The sequence below is a fragment of the Taeniopygia guttata genome, chromosome Z (genome assembly GCF_048771995.1).
Source record: "Taeniopygia guttata chromosome Z, bTaeGut7.mat, whole genome shotgun sequence".
NCBI lineage: Eukaryota > Metazoa > Chordata > Aves > Passeriformes > Estrildidae > Taeniopygia > Taeniopygia guttata.
In genome coordinates this window covers 9,219,762-9,243,269 of record NC_133063.1, presented here as the reverse complement: position 1 = coordinate 9,243,269, position 23,508 = coordinate 9,219,762, and the positions used below count along the sequence as shown (strand labels likewise).

Genomic DNA, 23,508 nt, shown 5'->3' with positions numbered 1-23,508 from the left:
GCGGGGCCAGGTGCGGGCCCGGCGTCCTCCCTGACCTTCAGACGATGTCGCCCACGGGCCGTGCCAGAATCTCCCCGGGAGGCGCCGCTGCTCCCCATCCCCGAGCTCCCCCTGTGCCGGCAGCATCCCGCTCTAGCCCCCTTCTTCCTTTTAGACCCATATAGGTTACTTTGGGGGTTGCTGTCCCGCCTCTCCTGCTGGCGACAAAAGGGCGGATCAGCAGCAGGACTCGTCTCCTCCCCATCCAGCGCCAAGCCGGCTGTCAGCATCCCTAAAGGTGGGCGCCGGTGCTCTGGAGTGGATATTGCTCTGCCTTGCCACGCAGCGCTCGCACCGCACACAGCTCCTTCCTCCTCACCTTCAGATGCCGTCCCGAATCCGGGCTGGACAGCGGATCGCTGCACTGGCGTCCTTCAGTGGCAGTCGCAGGGAGACAGACGACTTTCCTCTTTTCCCCCATCCCGCCCCCACCCCGTCCCTCCCCCCCGGCCTCGCCCCCCCAACCTGGATAGCGAGAGCACAGAGACAAGCAGCCGGCGATTCTTCTCCGGCCACAGTTAATCCGAGGCGAAGCAAGAGGGAGGAGAAAGTCTGCTCCTTCCCTTGTCTTCTTCCTTGCCTCTCCAACTCGTTGCAGGACCTGGGCAATGAGAGGGGATCTGGGGGAAGGACTCAGAACAGAGGATGCAGAACGCTCTCCCACACCCTCCCCCTTTTGCAGGAAGACGTGTTTGCAGAGATTTCCCCTGGCACACACGCACACTGACTCCCGAGGAGAGGCAAGGAAACCAATTGCAAAATGCTACAGCGGGCTGACAGCCGCCCCTCCTTCCCCCCACGGCAAAGCACAAGGACACCTGGCTGCCGGAGACAGGCGGGGATGGGCGGGGGACGCGCTGGCAGACACACGCACCCCTCCGCGGTTTGGGGAGCGCTGCCGCCTCCCCGGCACCGAGGGGCGAGGGCGGCGCAGGGAAGGGGCGGGGGAGCCGGAGGCAGGGGGAGGGAGAGAGCCCAACTCCCGCAACGAGGGGAGGAGGAAGGAGGGACCGTGTCGGTGGGATGGTCCGGAAATGCTGTGATAAAAAGAGGGGCGCGGGGGAAAAAAGTAGGGAGAAGCTGTGGACTCATTCCTTCTCCCCCACTCCGCGCCCGCAACTTCCCCGGCGAGCCTCGGGCACACGGGCGCCGGCCGGAGCCCGGGGGAGAGGAGGGAGAGGAGAGGAGAGGAGAGGAGAGGCAGCCCCGGCACCTGCCGCAGCTCCTGCCCGGCCCGGCCCGGCCCGTCTCAGCACGCCGAGCGAGGTACCGGCGCCGGGGCGGGCGGGCCGTGCCGAGCCGAGCCGGGAAGGGCGGAGAGGAGAGGCGGGGTGCGGGCTCACAGAGACGGGGACAGCTCTTGTCCCTCCAGGTGTCTGTGAGCCGATGCTGAACTCGGGCGGGGGGTGGGATGAAGCAGCCGGAGCTGTGCAGCACCTGAGGCTGGTCTCAACCTTGAGCCGTCCCGGCTCACCCTGAGGAGGTGCAGCCCTCGCTGGCGTTGCGCTGGGGGCTTCCCGAAGGGTCCCGGTGGGGGACTTTCCATCCCGCTAGCCGGACTGCATCCGCATCCTGATCGCCCAGCATCCCCCGCTTGTTCTCCCGGGCACCTGCAGGGCGCTTCACCTTCAAATGCCCCCTCGGCGGTCCCGGGCGGACCTGCCACCTCGGAGCAAACCGAGAGGGCGAGAAGCAGGCGGGGAAAACGGGAAAGTTCAAAGGTTTAACTCCTTCCTGCCCGTCTGCAAGGAACAAAAGCCATGAAAGGGGACCGCATTGCTCCTCCGCACTCCCTCCCGGGCACTTGCCCAGTCTGGGGGAGCCGTCGTGTACCCCTGAGCCCTCCCAGCCGCTGGCATGCAGCTCTGCTCCTTGGGTGCCCGTGCAAAGCAGGGTCTGAAAGGATGGAGGGCTGGAAACTTGTTTGCACTCAGACAAAGGGAGGAAGACTGTGGGAAGAGAGCTGAGGAAGATCAGGCATTATAGAGACACTATTCCTGTTTTGATTGTGCCTCTTTGCAGGCTGCCTTCCACGGATTCCCAGTCCCTGTGCATGTGAGGTGTGAAGGTGGGCAGGACCCCAAGTAACAAATCATGGATTTTGTTATGAAACAAGCTCTAGGAGGTAAGTGTGATTGGCAAACGAGGGGCCTTGAATCCCTCCTACCCCTTCCCTTTCCACCCAGAAAAAGAGGAGATGGTCTACTATGGTAGGGACTGCACCTGGAATAGCTTATTGAGGACTTGGAAGAGCATGCCTGTCACTGATTCATGATCCTGGAGCGGAGTACTTGGAGAATCTGAGCAGGAGAGGGCAGCAACAAGCAGAGACCAAAGCCCCATGTCAGAGAAGAGACCTCCCACACAGGGTGTTCGGGCCCTGGGTCATGCCTAATTGGCACCTCACCACCTGGATGCACATCCCGCTGTGCAGTGCAAGTCTTGATTTTCTTCATGCCATGACACTGAGGCAGATATGATAAAGGACAAAGACTGGTTTAGGCAGAGTAAGCCCAAAGAAAGAGTGGCATTTTGTCTATGTGTGTAAGCCTTCTTTCATCTTTGGTCCAAAGACCAGCCAAATCCTGAACAAAAAATGCCCAGTGCAGAAATTTCTGTCTCTGATATTTTGATAGTTATTTTTAGTAAGGACACTGCCACAATAAGGATGGAAATGATAATAAAGTATTCCTACACACTTTACCTGTATTTAAGGCCAATCTTTTATGGGTTTCTGTATATTAGCCTACATGTGTGAGAAATTATTTTAACCTAATGGTGTGAAATAGAAAAGTTAGGGATGTGTGCAGGCAAAATTGAAAACACTGAATCAATATTTGGGAATGAGGTTCCTTTTTTCTGCCACAGTTGCTTTCTAGACTGCTTGACCTGGACATTTGGTCTGAGCATCCCTGAGGTGATGCTGGATGCTATTGGGAACTGAAATATTGGCCTCAGAGGAAGCTGATAATTCTCTTTTGTACTCTATTTCTTGTGTGCATTTTTCATTATTTTTGCTTTGAAGAAACTGTAGAACCATGGGGCTGTGTAAATGTTTAATGTGTGGTGATATTGATGTCATATACAACTTCAACATTTACTGCAGGACTCTATCCCATGGTGTAGAAATAATGTTTTCATCTCTGAAAGTGGTGGGTGTTTTTCACCAGAGGAGCAAAATTTTCACAGTTAAGAAGAGAGGAAGCAACTAAAGTTTTAGTTGGGGTATTTTGAATAGGGAGATAAAACTGGAGAAGAAAGGGATGAATTTGTTTGTATGAAACAGTGGGGTATGAGGACATCTGCGTAAGAAGGTAGCAGTTTGTGTGGCAGCAGTGCTGTGCTTCATTTCACTCTTCAGTGCCTGTTTTGAAGGAGAATTAGTGTTAAGATGTGCAGACTTTGCACTGTTTGCTGTAGTGCAAGGTTGCTTGCACAGAATTGAACTAATGTACCTGCAAACTGGAGATACAGCCACTACATCTGGAGATCCATAAATCCAGTGAAGGGAGGTAACTGCTCACAGACTGCAGCTAAAGGTGGGGGGAGGAGGGCTGCAGCAAAGGAATAACATCTACCATGGCTGCTTTTTTCTGCAGCTTCGTGAATTAACATGAGTTGGAAGCAGTGCCTGTCTGTGCTTAACAACATTCACCCTGGGCAGACCTCCTTCATTCTAACAAGATGTTGCATGCCAAGGTCAGGATTTGTTTGATAATAGGACTTTCTGAGAAGGTAAATTCAAAAAGCATCTTTTCGTGAAGTCTGAGCTCCTGATGTCTGTCAAGATGCTGTCCAGGGCACCAGCTCTTCTGCCAGATGACTTAATGTGTCTGGAACTTACCCACTTACTCAATAAAGGAGAAGTCTCTGCAGAGTGGTAAAATCCAGGAAATGCTAATTCATTAAGCAGAGTCCTATTTTTAAATTACAAATAGTTTCAACAAGATAAAACAAGAACTCCCAGTGCAAATCTCATATGGAAAGTAAAGTGATTTTGGACACTGGTTTCTCCCTGGAGTTAAAGTCCAAGCTGATGCAAATCATCCAAGCTGGCCAGACTGGCACAGCAAACCAAGGACTAAAGGATATAGTTTGCTTCCTTAGTTTTGGGGCCAGAACCCTTTCTTTCTGCCAGTTCTGATATCCAAAGGGAGATTTACTTAAGAGCTGGACTCAGTGATCCTTCTGGGTCCCTTCCAACTCAGACTAATCTGTGAATTGTGTCCACAAGGATGGTCAAACTGAGCAGAGCACCAAACCTCTAGCTGATAGGCTTGCTTTGGGTAGGGCACGTGGTCTGATCTGCTAGTGGTCATTTTTATTATCCTCACTTTTTGGGAGGTCCTTGGGTGGATTTCATGGCTCTTTGATTTTAGTTTAATATGTTTTTTCCCAGAACACATCTGAATTCATTATTCTGCTTGATAGGATTTTTGGAATGGTGCAAAAGTTCTTATACTATTCTCATAAGCTCTTATGGATTCCTGGAAGAAAGAAAAAAATACTGCAGTTTTGTCATTAAGGTCTCCTCTAATTTACACAGAATCAGACCTGCTATATATTCTGCTTGCCATATACCTACAGCTAAGGTAGCTTAACCCTTCAGCTATCTCAGATGGTGAAAATTCACAAGGGCTGAGGGCCAGTTGGGTGTCCTTGACAGAGCATAATGGGTATGGCCTTTTACGTAAGTCATTTTTTCTTCCCAGCATACAGCCCTAAAATAAAGCTTAGGCCAGAGCTTATGATAACTAAGAGCCTGGATTTGAAAACTATTTGCAGGTGGTTGCTTTTGACCTTTCCCTACTGTACAGGACTATGCAGGTCTCTGAAGCAGTGGAGGAGTTAGGAACCAGGTTTTACCATAGGGAGTGGTGAAATAAGGTACTGATAGAAAAACATCATTCTCCTACCTCCTACCACCTTATTGAGGAAGACGAGGTCTCACTCTCTGCTAATTAGCAGTAGCACTAACCTTAGCAGAATGCTTCTGTGGGAGTTTTGCCATTGCCTTTGAAGCAAACTTTGAAGATATTAGCCTTGCCCATAATGGCACAGAATAATCAGATTTGCTTTTCCTTGGAGTTTTGCCCATAGGGGAAGAAGACAATGAGTTGTTTTGAAAGGTAGGTGAGCTAAGTTAGCAAGTTAGCAGCCAAGGAAAGGCAGTTATTTGGTGACAAGTTGCTTTGTTTGAAAGTTTGATGAGGGTATTTAGCGTTTTTGAAATGAGTTTGACAGGTATTGTTGAGGTAGAATGTGTCTTTTCCCTGGTTTGTTGTTAAAGAGGGTGTGCAGAAGTCTGTTTCTGTGCAGTGGAAGGTCATCCTCTGCTGTGCCAGCACAGGGATTTTGCTGCTGCGTTGACAGCAGAGTTTCTGCCTGAAGGTTGATGAACTTGAAATGTGTCTTTTTAAATCCATGGCCTCTTCGTGGCAAAATCCTCGACCCTTTCATTAGCAGTGGGGACTGTAGTCCAGGAAAAACAGTAAAAACCAGTAGGTTATTTGGCTCATTTCCTTCTGTAGCTTTTTGGGTTTTTTTGTGCTTCTCAGACCTTTCAACACCCTATATAGAAGTCACACTATTTATTGTCTGACAGTGACAGAAGCTGTGGAGAAGTAATGATGCTTATTAGCTGTGTAGAACAAGAATAAAGTAGCAAGAGGGCAAAGGCTTAAAATTGCTGCTTCTTCTCCCACAGAAGTAACAGCAAGGGGATATTTTGCACCTCTGACCCTGCTACCTCACAGACATTGTCAGAGGTGTGTAGCCAGGGTGATTTATCACTTTGCTCTTCCTGTGACAGTTCTTTAAATGAAGACAATCATAGTCATTTAATGACTATATTTTACATTAGAAGTGCTTTTTGCCAAGTCAGGTCAGAACTGGGCTAATGTTATCATGACCAATGTGTATGATTTCCCAGGAGAGAGTAGGAACTAGAGGATCTGGAATGGGTCCTGAAGGAGTTTAGCTGTAATGCTTTTCACTGTGCATTGCTTATTTCTTGCTAAGTTTGTGTGAAAGTAAATTGTGCACGAACTCCTGACTCCCATGTTGTACTACACTGCATCACTTCTCTGTCACTGCTGGCTTGGACAAGTAGGGAAACTGGTTTGAAATAGAAGACAATGAACTTCATGAAGCTCTTCTGGGTGTCATTCTGTTACTGGGTGAAAAAAAGAAGAAAAGAGGAAACCTATGGAAAGTGAGGAATGTTGGATTGTGATGTGTTTGAAGAGAGAGATTTTCCTACTGCAGAGAGTAACATTCTGCAGACCAGAATATTGTGAAATTGTGGTATACAAAACACAAAGTGGCTCTAAATGTGATGCTGCATAGAACCCATTTAAAGTGCTACTACTATTGCCATGAATGGGACAAATGGCAAGAACTGGGTGGTAAAAGGTTGGAATGTCTGCCTTAAATACTGATTATTTTTAATGCCAGCCTGTGGATAAATTATGCAAATCCTTTCACATATGCATATGAATAGTACTGTCTAAATTTCTTCTTCATACTTCCAGCACCCCTTGAATTCATAGTGCAGTGCAACTGCACTAGGAGGAAGGGTACATCTGAGTTTCTGGATAGATATTCACTATAATAGCTAATACAGGCATGATTCACTGATTTATTGGCAGCAGTTTAGAGTGGGGACTTCTGCTTCACATCTGCTTCTGTCAAGAATCTGTGGCCACTTGTTTTGGTTCCGGAGGATTCTTAAAATATTACAGGCACAAGACAAATGCAACCAGATTATCATCTGTAACATGCCAGCAGGGCTGCACTGCCTACTTCACATCCCTTACCAGAACTTTGTTTCAGCTGGGTATATCACAAAACACAGTCCAGAGGGAGTCCCCTTGTTCTTGAAGACAGACAGAGATCCAAGCCCTTATAAAGATAATGGGATTTAAGTCATTGTGTGACTTAAGCTCTGAAAGAGCAGCTCCTGTGCTAAGCTTACATTAGGGAAGATGTGAGGGTGTGTGAATGCCAGATAAGCCTGAATGAAAACCACACTAGGGCTTAACATCTTAGCAGTGACCTTCTGTATATTCTACTGCTGCATTTGCCTGACTTTAGTGGCTTGTGAAATGAGGATTTAGTCCTTTATTTCTCCCGAAGAAGTTAGCAAGATTGAGTGCAGTCAAAGGAAATACAGATCTGTTCAAGGTGGAACGCATTGTGAAACAAACACAGGGGTTTCTGTCTCCTTCTCCAACTCACATTCTTGTTTCTCACATTCCCAGTTCTGTGCTGAGCCTCTCTGCTGCACCAGGACCTCATGCATCAGCTAGGTTGTGCTCCACTGCTTTTGTTAATGTGTGGGGTTCTGGAACAGGGCAGAAACTGTCATGCAAAACTGCAAGTCCTAATGCTAACAAATAGTGCCGGTATTGACTTCTGGTGTCTATTTTGTCGGTAATCCTTGAAACATTTAAAACATGAGGTCTTTCATTTTGCAGTCAGGTGCATCCACATCACCAAGACTGGAGAATCTGGCGGGAGGCATGAGATGTCAAGACCACTGTAGCATGTGATAGGTGTTGGGAGGCCACTTACTTTCATTCTCAGATAACTTCCACCTGTGTTGTGTATAATTCTGGGCCCCACAAATTAAAAATATTTTTAAGGGCATTGAATGCCTCCAGAGGAGGGCAAAAAAGCTGGTGAAAGGGCTGGAATGAATGTCTTCTGAGGAGCGGCTAAGGACCTGGTTTTTCTGTTTTGGAGAAAAGGAGGCAGAGGGGTCACCTCATTGCTCTCTACAGCTTTTTGAAGAGAGGAAGTGGAGAAGGAGGTGTTGATCCCTTCTTCCTGAGATCCAGTGACGGGAGGCCGGAACCTGGGGTAGGTGGCATATTTGTTGCATACATTTTTCACAAGGAATGGTATTAAAAGAATTTTTCCCCTAATGTAAACTGGTGGCAAAGAGATTTTCGTTGAGAAATTTGATTAAGTTGCAAGATGTCTTCCAAGGAAGCAAATGGTTGCTCTCAAATGGTTGAGATGACATCAGAGAAACAACTACAGTGATGGTCAGCAGATTTATTGCATCCATGATCCAAACCAGGAGATTAAAAACTGACCAGGTCCATTTTTCCTGTGCCTTTCTGGAGAAAGCTTCCTTTTATATTTGCTTGCCTCTGTTTGGCCTGTTGCTGTTAGACTCACACAAATCCTTCCCTTGTGTCTGCTGGGATCTTACTTATGTTTGTCTTACTCACAAGCAGGCACTGTGAGCAGTGTGCTTATTGAAGTATCCTTGGAGGAAATGTGCAGCCTTCAGCTGATTGTAGAGGTAGGCCACAAAGAGCTTAACTAAGATTTGTGCTGCAGGCCAGCTTGTGAAAAAAAAAAAAAAAAAGCCTGCTTGGGGTGGAGTGACCTGGATAACCAGGAAGTTTTCTGTCTCAGAGAGGGAGAAATAACAAAATTTCACATACGTTAAGTAGTCTGTCTAGGACTGATTCATGGCAGAAAAAAGAATTTTTCTCCTTGGTTTTTCTGTCCACTTTGAAGGAAGTTCTACATGCTTTTGATTTTAATATCTGTTGCTGTACACCTTCATCTTTCTGACTTTTCTTTTTTTTTACCCTTTCATAATAGAAGCAAAGTGGTGGTTTCTTGCCAGCTGCATGGTTTTGGCGCAAATAGGATTTGTCAGTGCTGAAATTTTAGCCTGTGTTGCATAGGAAATGCTATCTGCAGCAGCGGATTTGGAGCTGGGCAGGAGCCTAATGGATGATGTATTACAGTTATTGAGACCTTCCTGGTGAAATATAAGCTGCTGGCTTGTCTTCGTGTTGGTTCTTAAGGAGAGGGAAGTTCAGGCTGTAGTTCAGCTGTTAGCCATGGAGACCTACACGCTAGCTCATGTGCTGGCAAAAGCACAGACATTAGAAAAAAACTGATGTATACAGAGGCTGATGTACATAGGAGGGCTTTCTTCTCTGACTAGAAGGGTAAAGATTGAATTCATAAAGCTGTGAAATCAAATCTATGAAGGCTACCTGGGTTTAGAAGTCTTGCTGATTTAAGTCAAGACTGTTTGGTCTGTATTTGTCAGCACTGCAGGGGCTCCAAAAGCTCTGCAAACACTCTCCACTAAGGGAAGACAGGCACCCTGCCCCAACAGAAATGGGAATGTCTCTTTCATCCTGGGGCACCCCCAAAGCCAACAGCACAAAAATCCACCCTAGCAAGATGGTATCACAGGAAATTTCATCTGGCAGTTGAATGGAGATGAGAAGTCCTCCAGGAGTGTTTATAATCTGCCAAATCGTTAAGGAAGCCTGGAAGAGCAATAAGCAGGGAAGGCTGGCAGAAAGGAAGCGAGAGATCTCTAGTGTTTTGCCATTGGCTTGTCTCATGTCAGAGGGCTACATGAAAAAGGCATGTTCTTTTGTTTGATGGCCAAGGTCCCTTCTCTGAACTTTATGTGATTCAGACAAGAGGGAACACTGATGCTGAGACTCAGACACAAATACAGGCTCTAGTGTTAGTTACCTAGGGTGAGAATTCATTGTTTTTCAGGCTATTTGTGAGAGGATATAGTTTATTAAGTGGTAACTGATATGTTAGTCCCTCAAAGCTGCAGAGTTGCTATGCCCACTTCCAGCAACTTTAAAGACCCTCAGCAGCGTGCTGAAGGCTCTTCCAAATCCTCTGTCTCTGCTCCTCTTTCAGTGGTGGGGCAGAAAGTACTCTGCCTTAGCTTTGGATGCTCTTCTTTGAGGTGAGGCTGCACCTCTGCATTGCCTTTGTATATTCATTCCATGTGCTGAAATCCAGTGCTTGATCAAGGTAACACAGCACCTTAAACATCTGCTAACTTGCTGCTTTTGAGCACTTTGCCGGTTGCCATCGTATTTTCTCACGTACAGTCTGATTGTGAGAGCTTGGAGTAGTCAGTTGTGTTTCTCTCAGGTTAATTTTTGGGTCTGAAGTATGTGTCTCAGGATACAGAACATTGCTGAGAAGGCTGAAAGCTTCAACCGATCGCTGAACAGATGCTCATGTGGTTTGCCAAAGGGTAACAGCTGCAATTACAGACATGGCAAAGGCTACTAGTGATCTACCACTGGCACAAATCACAGTGCATATCAGGGAAAAAAATACTTCAAACAAATTGTGTCTCTCTGCTGCAGACAAATTGACAACCACCCTGTGCAATTTGAGGATTGTTTTTTTGTTCCCCTCTCTCCTGTATTTTTAAATGAGCATTTTTTTAGTTGTGTGGATGCTGTTACTGCAGAAGGGCATTAATACAAACAATAAATTTATTCTGCTAGCTTTGTGCATCTTTTTGCAATTTGAATTTGTCATTACCTACAAGAATGAATCTGCTTAGTAGCTGCTTACATTTTTGCATCATGATTTGAGTCTCGTGGCTTATTTGCAGTGACACTGACCTTGAAGGAATGTCAAACACAGAGCAATGTCAACATAAATTAGGGATTCCAATGGCTGTGAGTTACCTTCCGTGGAAAATAAGGGAAGAAATAAACAAACAAACAACAACAACAAAAAAAACAATCCAAGTGTGGAATGATGGAGCTGTTTTGATAACTTCAGACTCCTGGGAGAATTAGAGCAAAGAAAAATTATAGGAAGAAGGATGGGAAAGAAATGTGTGTCAATGCCTATGCTGACAAATAATTCTTCTATCACTCCTTCTGCTTCTTAGTGCTAGACATAGCTGAACTTCTTGTCTTAATGGACTTGAAAATTTGCCCTTGACTTGATATTAGCAATGAAACTTTCTTGCTGTTTCTACTTCACTGCCATGGTGTTATTGAGTATAGTGTGAAACTTTCTGTGCACCACCTGAGGGGGCCGGAACTGTGTGGGACTGCCTGGTCTCTGTTCCAGTGCTTGTCCTAAGTGTGTCTGTCTCTTGAATTCTTTGAAAATGCATATATTAATCAGAATCTTAATTTGCAAGAGGACTTTGGAAAGGTTTTACTAAGGCTGTGTTGGTTTATATTTTTAATAAAAAGTTTTTAAATACCTAAATTTGTTTTTTTTTTTCTCAGCAATCAAGAAAAGAAGACATATTGCAAACATGAAAGACTACATGAGACTAAGACATGTCCAAACCAATGTATTTTTTTCCCTCTGGCAGTTATTTACTTTATGTTGAAGTTAAGTTTATGCATGCTACTCTTCCTCGAGTCTGAGTGAAATGTTTTGTTCTTTGTGAATTATATTTCTCCTTGCAGTTTCCTTCAGATTTATTTTTTTCTCTAAACTAAAAAAAATCCCAAACAGAATACAACTAAGTAAAAAAACTGAAGAGAAGGAGGAATTACTCAGAGATTTTTCCAATATATATATATTGATCCTTCTCTACACAGTTCTAGCTGGGAATAAAAGTGATTGGAAGGATATTTAGAAAAAACTCTTGATTTCATGAGAAACAGATGAGTAGTTTAAAATTTTGATTTGTGTTTTTGTTCGTTTGAATTCTGTATACTTAAAAAACTTCTCTTGACAATTGCAACGTTCTCCTCTGTATTTGCCTTTAAATATCAGAAGTTTCTGTTCCATGTCACCCAGGCTGCCAAATGACAAGATTAAAAGGTGCATGAAAGGAAATTTATAATTACATGGAGATAGATTAAAATGCTGAGGAAAAAGGTTAAGCAGGGACACCACTGCTCTCTCTAAATACATGAGAGGTGAACACTGCAGTGAAGGAAGAACTACTTAATATGAGAGACAATATTGGTAAAAGGATAATGTGAATAAATTGGCCATGAGCATCCTTGAGTCAGTAATTATTGTCGCTTGACTTGTGGGAGAGAAGAGAGGTGCTGTCTCTGGGGAGTCCTGCTGCTGCAGCAAGCAGGAAGAAATGGAAACTAAGTCTTTGGTGCATTTGAAATAATTGTACATGCTCAGAAGGTAGGGCCAGTGAGACAGGAAATAATTATTGGTCCCGAGTACCTCAATAGAGCGTTCATGTCTTTGAGTCTTATTTGTAACTTTGTCCATAATAACAGAATTTCCCTAAAAAGTGGTTTTGTTTTTACACTAAATTTTGATTTTTATACCAATATGTAATAACATCTAATGGTGTTAGAATGCAAACCTAGCTTAGTGGGAACCAGTGCTGTGCTCCTCTAGGTGAGTTAGTTACAGAGCTGTGGTAAATTTTCCCTTTTCTGAATACATTTTAGCCCCTTTATATTTGTATGACAGAAAGGTTTGCCAGCTATATTATGTCCATGCTCATGGATGGTTTGAAATCACCTTTTTGATTCAGATAGAAAATAATTATATTTCAAAGGACTTCATGGATTTACAAATTAATTTCTAGAACAGATGGCTATACTGGATATCTTTCCAGCTGTGGTGTTTCAGCCCAGGTGAGAGTTTTGAGTTTTGTATAATAAGCATAGCTTGAAATTCACTCCGCGATGACTTCTACTTGCCATTTACATGGAAACGGCTGTTTTCAGCGCATTTGGTAATTTTTTTGTTTTATACTTCAGTTGAGATAAAAGTAATTTAAGAACTAGGTGTTTCTCTAGGATCTTTCCCTGGTTTTGAACAGTTTTCTCAAAAGAAGATGTTCCATCTTCCTCAGTATTTACTATTTTCCTCATTGTTAGACTCAAATACCCTGTGTAGTTTGTGCACTGCTCTCTGCCATCTCAGTATTCTAGATTCAGGCTCACATTACAGTATGACTTAGACCATAAATTACTCTTATCTAGGCAGTGATTTAGAAGGTACCTTGTGCTGGCCCATCTCTCAGAGAACGACTCATGTTTTATATGCAGGACTGAATCTCTTGGGCTTAAATGTCTCTTGTAGCCTTGTGAGGCTCCTCCCTCATGGCTGATAACTTTTCAACCAAGTCTCCTTCAAACTGCCTGACTAATTCAGAACAAAACCTTCAGCAAGGGCACGCAGCTGAGAGGTGGAACACCAAATCACTGCCATTGCAAGATGCTGGCTTCTGGAAGAGGATGGACGTGCCATCCCTTTCCTCTGTTTGTGCATCTTATTATATTGTCAATGAGCATTGTGCCAGTCAGAGATCCCACATCTCTCTAAACACCATGTTTAACACCTTTTCTGGTCATGTGGCCTGAGATCCTGTTGAGGACACAATGACTTGCCTCACGGCTGAGGTGCTTGATTGGGACTTCTGGTTTTGTGTTTTGAACGTCATCTGGTAGAATTTTCAGGTGGTACTCCTTCTGCCTGGTACTCAGCACCTCTCATCCAAAGCACTTGCATGTGCTCCTTCTATGCTGGCAGATGCAATAACGGTTGCTTAAAATAGGGAGTTAAAATGAATCCTCTCAGCCACTACCACAAACAGGAATGTTCTGTTTCCACACAGGAAAGTGACGTCAAAGTGCAAAGTTCTGCCCTTCCTTCACATAGTGAATCTTCTCCCTGGTTTAAATGTAGAGTGTGTCAGTTTCAATCCTGTTTTTACTCCAGATGACTATTGTGAACTGGCTGCCCTGAGTTAATAATGTCCATTCATTTTTTCTCTCTGTTATAGGCATCCTGTCTTATTATTGGTTCTTATGTAGTTATTTGTCTATTTTTTATTTAGGGATCACTTTAGTGTACATTTTACTTTGCGCTGTACAAGATCCTTCTATACTGGGTCCTTTTTATGTGCTCAAAAAATCAGTTCTAACTAAAAGAGAGTAGAACTAATGTAGCCCAACAGGGATGATCTCTGGGTGACCAGGGAAACTCAGCACTCAATTCTGCACAACAACATCCTGGGCACTCACAGGCACTTCTTTGACACAGCATAATGTAATTTAGAAATTTCATCTGTCTTTCTTGACAGAGATCTGTCAATCTACAGCAGCTGAAGACCAGTATTTTTATTAATTTCTTGCAAATGTGAATAAAATAATCAAAGGGGTTTTCTTTCTCTTAAAAACTCACAAAATTCCCCTCAAAATCTCACGGCTTGAGATATTCCTTTTTTTCCAGGTCCATCACCTTCATGTGCACGGAAGAGGTATTTATGGCATATTATTAGGGATGGTCTGGCTAATCTAGGGATAGTATTAGTTACATAAGATCTCAAACATACCTCAAGTGCAGCATGGATGCTGTGGAGTGAAGCAATTATCTATTTTGCTGTCTTCAGAACAGAGTGACCTAGATTCTCTCTTCTTTTTTTTTTTCCCCTCTTTTTCTTTTTTTTCTTTCCCTTCCGTTTTTCCTCACAGGGTGGCCCACTTAGTTGATTAAACTGAAACTCAATTATAGCTGGTTATGTTACAGTTGGGAATAAAGCAGATATAAAGAGAGTGGAGCTGATAAAGTAATTTATTTTTTTGCCTTACTGGTTAGCTGTAAATTATGATTAGGATTAAGTGACAAACATTTGGCTTAGTAGCTTTTGGGTGACAGATATTTCACAGTAGCCTTGGCCGGCTGCATGGAACGCAGAAAGAGATTCAATGAAAAGGTGTGCATTTAATGGCAAGAAAAAAAAAATCATAGTCTAGGTTATGAAAGATTTGAAATAAGCTTTAAATCCAAAAGAAGTCCCAAGTCAGCAAATTCAAGGTCAGCGTGGTTCATACTTTGTTTGAGGGGAATACATGAAACACATTGACACTTGTGCATTATTTATAACTTTTATGTAGTGCAAATTCTCTGAAAAATCATTAGAGGCATTAGGAGAGTAAATAAATCATGCAGGTAGGAGGAGCTCTCATCCTGCAATCTTTGGTAATAAAATTACCCTTTTAGTTAATGCCAGCTAGGTAGCATGTGGTCCATGCTAAAAACACTATAGTTAATGAAAAATGACATAGTCTTAGTTTTGTGTAAATTTCCTCATCTCTCCCCTCACTGCCCAGGGAACAAACCAAAAGCAAATCTGTTCAGTGCAGGACAGCCTGGAAAGTAAAACTCTTCTCCCCATGAAATTTAAAGAGTGAAAGAATTCAAGAAGAGTCTGAAGACACATAGAATCTATTACATTTCTAGGCAAATATCTCTGGGGAGATATTTGCAGCAGGGATTAAGTTGTGGTTGGAACCCAGCATCAGATTTATGCAGGGACCCCAAGAGCCAGGAGGAGAGCACCTCTGTCTCTTTGGGCTGGATGCTGAGCATGGCTTGTTCCTGTGTTATGGCACCACTGTTGCCACCTGCACATTCAAGCATGATGACTTGACCAGGTGAAAAAAGCAATGGGAATTCTGCTCTGACTTCTGTCTCTGGCAGTGGGGAAAGATGATTCTGTAAATATATTTCTTGATGTCAGGGCATCTGAAAATGCCATTACCCAATTTAAGCTGCAGTGTCTTGCTGCTCAGTTGCCACTTCAGTTTTTGAAATCTGTCTTAGAGTTGGAAAGTCTGTTCTCTGCAGTGTGAGGTGGCTTCTCACCTTACCTGCCTGGATCCCCATTTGGCTTCAGCAAAACAGGAAAGAAGTGTCCATCTATGGCAAAATCTTCCTTTCATATCTTGGACCATAAGAACTTTCTCAGTAATCAGAGAAGAATTGAGGGAAAAGAACCTTTGGAAATCCTCCTTGAATTTGTGCTGAACCTTCCTTTCAGGAAGGAATGGGCTGGTAAGGAAGCAGTATGCAGATATTCTGGGAGACAGTGTACAAGGCTGATGACTCAGTTAATCGGTTATGACAAGGGCCAGATCTGCTCCAAGTACAGCTCACTTAGAGCAAAAGAGAAAGATCACATTGCTCCATCTTCAAATGTTGTATAAGAGTGAAGTGCTATTCATCTTTGTAGGGAGTTTTGTGTCTGTTGAGAAGGACTAATCAGAGATACCATAGAATATAATAGACAGACATGTAATTTGAAGACCTTGAAGGTTCTAGAAGGCCTGGGCTTAAAGATGGCTGACACCATGGGGAAGCCCACACTTAATTTCAAATGGTCTGAGTGCCAGCTGAAATTTGAAAGTGTCTGATACACACACATGATTTCATATTCTTTTCTGTGCCTCTTCTTACCCGTGCGTTTATAGTGACTATATTAGTTAATTTTCTTTCCTCTCAATAGCTGACAGGCACAGACATGGACTTTGGCTTGTCTTTCAGTCGCCTTTTTTCCCTCATGCCAAGAGCCCTCACGTCAGAATGTTATCTCTTTGATTTATTTTTGTGCTAAGATAGCACTACAACCACTTAACAGAAGAGCTTAGGAACTGTCTCTTGAGATATATCCACCAGGATCAGACTCTTCTCATCTAAAATGTGGTGCCTAACAGGAGAATCTAACTGGCATCACTTGTCTCAGCTACTTCAGGACTGCTGTAGTGTCCTGAGAAGGCACAGAAGGGATTTGTTTCTTTAGTCATGCCAAAGATGACTAAAGAATCAAGGATCAAGAACGCTTTACATATTCCATATAAGAAAGATGGGCAGGCCTTAGACCTGATAATGCTTTCTTTCCTGTTTTCCTCACCACACAAACTCCAATCTAGCTTCTCTCTGAAGGCACCGGGTGATTCATGTCCGTGATATTACCCTGCACAGAGCTGTAAACCACCCTTGTCTTCCTCATGGCAATGCTGGGCATCCCTTTCCCATGTACTCCTCAGGAGCAGACACCCTTTAATGGTGCAGCTGGTGGGTGGTAACAGCCTGAATCTGCTGACATTTTGCTAATGCTATTTGTTACAGCCAGAGCTTCTGTCTGTGCTTCATAGAAATTCTGGGGGTTATTCTTACCAGTGATCTGTCAGGACCATCACAATGATGGAAGGAGGGAAGCAAAACAGTAATTCTTGTTTGAGGGCTCAGCTCTCCACTTACCCACCAACAAACCTGTTACCCTTTTTTGAACTGCTCCAACATTTTTCCTGCAAGCATGTGTCCAGATTCTGATGCTCGCCACTATTTAGAGCCAGGTGTTTGCTGAGCCCAGCAGTGGGGACAAAGACAGAGAAATTATAGCCATGAATTTGCAACCCTCACCATCTGGATTACAGAGCAAATATTCACATGGTGCTGCTGAAAGAGCTGTTGCAACTGCCAGTGGAGCATATGTATAAGGGTTAATGTGCCGTGGTTATATCACTGACAGTCTCTGAGTAGTTAAATTCAGTTCAGGGCTCAAGTGGAGAGACCTAAGGTTCCCTATGTTCTGTAAAATGCTCCCTGTTCATGTTTGCTAACCTTTTAATTAGAGAACGAAATAGAGAAAGTCGTAAGAGGTAACTGTCTTGAAATGCAAAATGCTCAGTAGAGCTTTATTTTAACAAGGTTCCTATTCCCAGTCTCTTTAACTACAAAGCCCCTATAAGGGAGTCAGCTCATGAATCAGTCTTCATTAAGACGTTTATTAAAACTGGCAGTAACTGCCCTCTAAAAAAGAAGAAATTAGTTGTGTTGGGCAGAACAGGATTTGTTGGGATTTTTTTCTTCTCATTTAAATCCAGTTCTGTGCCCTCAAAAACAAAACAAGCAGAGCACCTGGGATAGTGAGATTAGAGAAGAGTACTGTCACAGTTTGTCAGCTCCTTGGAGAAGCTGGCCTGACCTTGCAGCCTTGTTGCTTAAGGATAGAGAGCAAAATGCGTGTAATCAGCTGCTGAGAAACCTGGCTGACTTTAGCTGACTCTGGTCACGAGTGTGTGCCAGTATGGTAAATGAGACAAATTGTCTATCTACAGATTTTTCTCTTATTTTCTGGCCCATAGGACAACTTTTCGCAGGTGATATAGGAAGTCCTGTCTGTTTTCTAGAATATTCTGGGCCTCTGAAGGAAATTGAGGAATAGAAGGTGTGAGCCAAAAGCTTTCTTCTGTCTGCCCACCATCACCTCAGCCCACTATCAGAAGCAGAGCTATTTCTTTAGCTCTCATTCCTGACACGTTGTTGACCTTTGGTCTTGGATGGCAGTCAATTGTTAGACATGTTTTCAAGGCTGCCAGTGTATTGTCAACAGGCCTCTAGGTTATGAGATTTGGTTTATACCAGAGGGCAGAATGTGTGCATCAACCCATCATTAGTTTCTTCTGAGATTGTGCCTATAGCAACATATTTGTGAGTGGAAATCAGCTCGACTACCACTGCTTTTTGGGTCAAGGCCTTTAGTATTCCAGCTCAGTGTCATGGCACTGAAGTAGGCTGGGCTTAGCTGCCATGGTCTATCTGAAAAAAACTATTCTACTGCTGTATGATCTATGCTGCTAAGCACAAGCACAGATATGTGGCTGTATTCATACCACATAGCCACACAGTATCAAAGGATGCAGAGACTTGGACTCATTTTGTGAAAGGATGTATTTGTCATGAAAAGCTATTTTTTATCTCAACTTCAGCTTGATTAACTTGTCTCTGTAATATTCCAGCTGAAGATCTTGACCAAGCTTATTACAAAACTCAAATGGATAGGCCAGTTTTATATCAGAAAGTAACATTTATCATTTTCACTAGAGACTAGTATTTACATTATTTAAAATGTAAAAACTGTGTCTTCCCCAAGCAGACCTCTGAGGAACATTTTCAGCTTCTTCCTATAAGTAAGCACGTGTTCCTTCTTTGGCCCAAAAAGTGATAATGAAGTGATTAAAAGGTGGTAGTTTTCTACTAGAGAAGGATAAAATACAGCATTGGCATATATTCCAGCCACTAATAAAAAGCAGGGTGAAGGTTATAAGGTCATTTAAACATTTGCACCAGAACACAATAGCTCAGAAGAGTGGGAGGATTTTCTGCCTGATTTACTCAAACTATGTCAGGATGAGGAAGTGCTGTATTTAGTAGCTCTTCTCTTTAAACTCCAGTATAGCTATTTCCTGGCACACTGCATTGATCTTCCTCTCATCATCTTGTAATAATTGTAAGGGCAGGGCCGAATGTAAACTCATGTATTCCATGCCTTAGCTGTGACAGTAATTTAGACATCTGTCCTCACCTTTTCAGCAAAACTACCAGTGAGGTCCTTGCAGGAAGTGTTCATATACTTGTGCACTTGAATATTCCCCTTTTGGTAGACACTGTTGGTTTTGCACTTTGTCTGTTTCATTCCATTATTTGAGGAGACTTATAATGCTAATTTTGCTCTGTGTGGCAGCCCCTTTTTGCTTGCCTTCATCCAGATAATGAACTGTGGAAAGGCCATTGTGCTTGAAAGCTGCTCTGTTTTTTTCCCCTGGTAATGTGAAGTATTCTGTCTCCTAACAAGCCTTGCATCTGTTGCTTTCTTACATCACCTTGTTTGCACTTTACAATGGGATAAATGTCCATGTTGTCATTCAAACCATTAATTAAAATGAAGGCTAGACCTTGCAGAATATTCTACCAGCAGCACATTCTTCCAACCTGACAGCAAATCAATTGTGCATCAGCTTCCATACTTGACAAAACAAAATAAATGTTTTCCAAAAGCGTTTTTGTGGTAGCTTCTACAAACATACTGATGGCTATAGCTACTACTGTTAACTGGGAAATCTTGAAGTTCCCTCAAAGAAACAATATTTACTGACCTTTTAAGGAACCTGTGAGAGGCAATAGCTTCCCTTAAGATGATAGGAGAGAGCATCAGCAGTGTTTTTTTGCTATAACTGCTGTATATCCACAATAGCTGAGATCCTTCTCCTATCAGGATTGTCCTCCTGGCAGAAGGTCACAGCTACAGTCTCAATTTACCTTGGTGTGGAATGTTTGCAAAAAGAAGAAGGTCTGTAGTTGCTTTCAAATCTAAACAGCAGTCAACTTTATTGGTTCATTGCAATGGTGTATGCCTTTTTATTTCTGTGCTTGCTCCTGTGAAAGTTTGGTAGGGCAGTGGAACTAGGAGAGGTACTGTGGAGCCAAGGAAGGTTTAGAGTAGTGTGAGGACATATCCTGACAGCAGAACATGGTGTCTGACAGGTCATATTATATGCCTCAGAGCTGTCAGTATCCTTGAACTGAGACATGTCCCTCATCTTCTAGATTTTAGGTAGTGTCCTAGTTTAGGGCAAATTTGAGGAAAACCCTCTGGAAGGAGCCCCCAGAAAACAAACCCCCACGGCCCCTCCCCACCCACCTGGTTCGGGAAAAAATTTTCTCTGAGAGAAGTGGAAAAGAACCTGTTTATTCAACGAACAAAGCACCCCCCAGCACCAAAAAGAAAATTAACCACACCAGATGACAACAAACTCTTTCACCACTCTGACGAGATGAACAAATCCAGAAAGTCTTTCCTGGGAGTGGTCGCCCAGGTCTGGACGCTGGGGATTGCTCTCCAGCACTGGAGATGGTTGCTCTCCAGCACTGGGGATGGCTGCTGCAGATCACAAAATGCAGGCTCTTGGTGTTCCTTGGTGTTTCCCAGATGTCCAGAGCAGGTTGGATGGTATTCAGGAAGAGGAAAGGAAAAGAAACAGTCCAGGGAAAGAATTGGACTGCTTAGCTAAACTAACTAGGAAGCAAAGGCAAAAGTAGAAGCAAGCCAAGCAAGCAGGCAAAGCAAGCAAGCCAAGCCAGCAAGCAAAGCAAAAGCCAGCCAGCCAGCCCTAGCCTTTTCTAGACAGCAGGTGAACTGGCTGATAACAAGGCAAAACAAACCTTCACTTTCAGAGTCAGTTCTGAAAGCACAGAACATAATATCAAACGTAAACAGAACACATGATTGGAGATACAAACACCATTACGTCACCCTAGGACAGATAGGAATGCTGGAAAAGCATCTATGAGTTTTGTGATTGAAAGAAAACATAACACCAATAACCAAGTTGTTATTGGTGTTATGTCTTCTAAAATATTGGATTAAGTATTCTTCTAAAGTATTGGATAAGTGCAAAGAACAAGTTATTGCTTATTAGCAGTGTGCTATTACCTCTCTCCATGTAGTCCTCAATCTGCTTTGTGGTTTGATGGATATTAATCTCTTTTGGAATGAACTAAAACCTTCTATGAGAATGGGGGTCCTCTCAAAGGAGTACTGTGTTCATATCAGAGCAGGAAGCATCTGACCCTTAATTCAGAATGCAAAAGGCAGTTTGCATGGTGGTAAGTATTTCAGGGATGTTGCTTTGTATTCTGATTGAAAGGAAGACATAACTAGCATGAGCCATTTTTATGTGCTGTGGCTGTCAGAATCAACAGGAGGCTGGTCTTAAAAAAGGGTCAATATAGTTAAGATGAGAGGTGAGGATATGGGGGGAAATAGCTGAGATTGTCATGTTCACAAGAAGAGGATTTACAGGAGCTGAAAAAAACAGTACAGTGGCATATGCTGGGAGTAGGTCCCTTGAGTAATTGCCTGAAGCTGCTGTGAATAAAATCCACTGTCCTTCTTTCTGACTGTCCATGACAGTTGCACTTCTCTTGAACAGGAGTAACTTGCACAAACTTACAAGTGACACACGAATTTTGGACATACCTACCAGTCAAAAAACACTTCAAGTTTCCTACCTGAAGAGGCAGACAGTGCTTCTTAATTCTGTCATCTATTCTGTAAGGAGAAAAACCCATTGTGGTCTTCAGATGTGCTGATTTAGGACCATGTTTGAGATTTATTCTAGCAGCACTGACATTCAATCATTTTTTCATCCCAGCTATTAGGAGGAGGTGTGCTTTTCCAGTGATTGTGGCCAGTGTAGTGGCTTTTTGTGTAGGCTGCCTGCATGGTGGTGAGAAGAGTTCTTTCTGCACTGGAAAACAGTGTACTGAGTTCACAAAACAAGATAACCTGGTCAGTTCTTTTTAAATTTTATAACTGGTGTTGTTTGTGAAAGAAAGAAACAGAATGGAAGTGATTCAAGGATTAATCAGATTGTCCCATTTACAATTGAGGCATGACACTCAACAAAAAAATTTACCTCAAGAGCATTCAAAAATGTTTCTCTGTTCTGGTTTTCTCTCTTTTTCTTTATGTTTGAAACTGGGACTTTGTTTTAATATCTAAGCAAAAATCGTGTTTAAAAAAAGCGCATAAAAATAGTGCTTAGAAACACATTCCCCATCTCCCCCCATCTCTCAAACTCTCTTTAAGTAACTATCTGTTCACCTTGCCACAAACTTAAAAGGGGTGAGAAAAATCATCAGCTTTTAAGCAGTTGCATTGGTTCTTGCCTTAACAGTATAAGGCTTCATCCAGTGTTAAAACATGACTTTGTCTACAGCTAAAAAATTGGGATGTTTAGCATAGGAAGATGTAGATCAGTGGGATTGCTCTGATCCCAGCTAAATACTTGTGTCTTTAATATTGAAAAGCTATAAATAACGGTCAGTAAAGTAAAAAAGCATGAGATAAAATTAAGTGCATGTGTTACTCCTTTACTAGGTTGGGGCTCAGTTGTTTTATGTACATTGTGAGGAAACTAAAAGTTGTTGAGCCTTTATACTTGCTCCTTCTCTGTTGTCTTGGCCGAGACTCTGATCTCTGCGTGACGGAAAACTGAAAATGTGTGCAGAGCTATCGACAGCTGTCCAGAACATCAGTGAGGGCTATGACATTTTGAGGCTTCTAAGGAGATCCAGGCTACAGTCATCAGTGGCTAACTCTCTTTATAAGACAGTTCTTAGGCCTTGTTTCATGTAGCCACTGGCATTTATTCTTGGCAGCAGAAAACTGTTCACCATTTTAAACACTTGGTGTTTGGCCCATTTGAAGAGTGTGAAGTCACATTCTTTTCCAGCCATGCTTCTAGGTCATGTCCCATCTTTATTTGCATCAGTTCTCTGTGTTTCTGTCATCCAGTATTGCCTCAGATGCAGCTGTGATTCTGGGTTCTTTTGCATAGCAGATTTTAAATTGTGATAAGCAGCTGCTAGCTGGAATTGAAGCTTAGGGCTCATTAGCTCACAGAGACACTTATATTTTCATTTGCATTTTTGGGGAGCTTATGATAGCCTGTAATTACAATGTCTGAAGGCTGTCTGTCCTCCTGGGGCTGAGTAGCCACTGATTTTCTGCTCATTTGATAAGCAGCAGCAAGATGAACCATTTGTTTAGAAAGCAGATAGATTTCTTACACTGTTGTTAGCCACAGAGCTGGTACCCTCCTAATCCCTTCTGCATGCACTGGAACACTTTTTGGTATTAATAATGGATCCTGCTTCTTTAGGACTGCCAGACAGTAAGGTATTTTCCGGAGGGTGTAAAGATATTTACTGTTTTTCACAGAAGAGTGAATTGAAGCTCAAAGGTAAATCCCAATCACTGGGATGTGAAGAGGGTGAATTTGCCATCCTGACTAGAGTAACTCTCTTTATTAATAAAATTGTAATAGGTGAAAATATGACTGTGAAAGTATATTAAAAGTAATATACCAATTCAAAACAATACACAAACAAGCTCTAACCTCTCTCTCGAGATAATAATTCAGCAGGCACAGAGTATTTTTCTTACCTGATAGGTGGTCCTGTGGGGGAGACAAGACAGGTCCAACATATCAACAGATCCCAGAAGTTATGATGGAATCTTCCCCTCAATATTTCTGTATTTTTAAAAAATTTTTAAACTGCTTTATGTTTAGGTGGAGCTTG

The 23,508-nt window shown here is 43.1% G+C and overlaps 1 protein-coding gene across 2 annotated transcripts in view; it reads left to right on the top strand.

Annotated features, from left to right (window-relative positions):
- The first annotated feature begins 1,025 nt into the window (after positions 1–1,025).
- Positions 1,026–23,508, top strand: part of CPLX1 (complexin 1) — a 199,807-nt gene continuing 177,324 nt past the window's right edge. The window contains exons 1-2 of one of the 2 annotated variants that reach the window (XM_012577356.5): positions 1,026–1,305; positions 2,062–2,164. In XM_012577356.5, the coding sequence (XP_012432810.1) occupies positions 2,134–2,164 (31 nt within the window). In that variant the 5' untranslated portion in view covers positions 1,026–1,305; positions 2,062–2,133. 2 annotated transcript variants of the gene reach the window in all.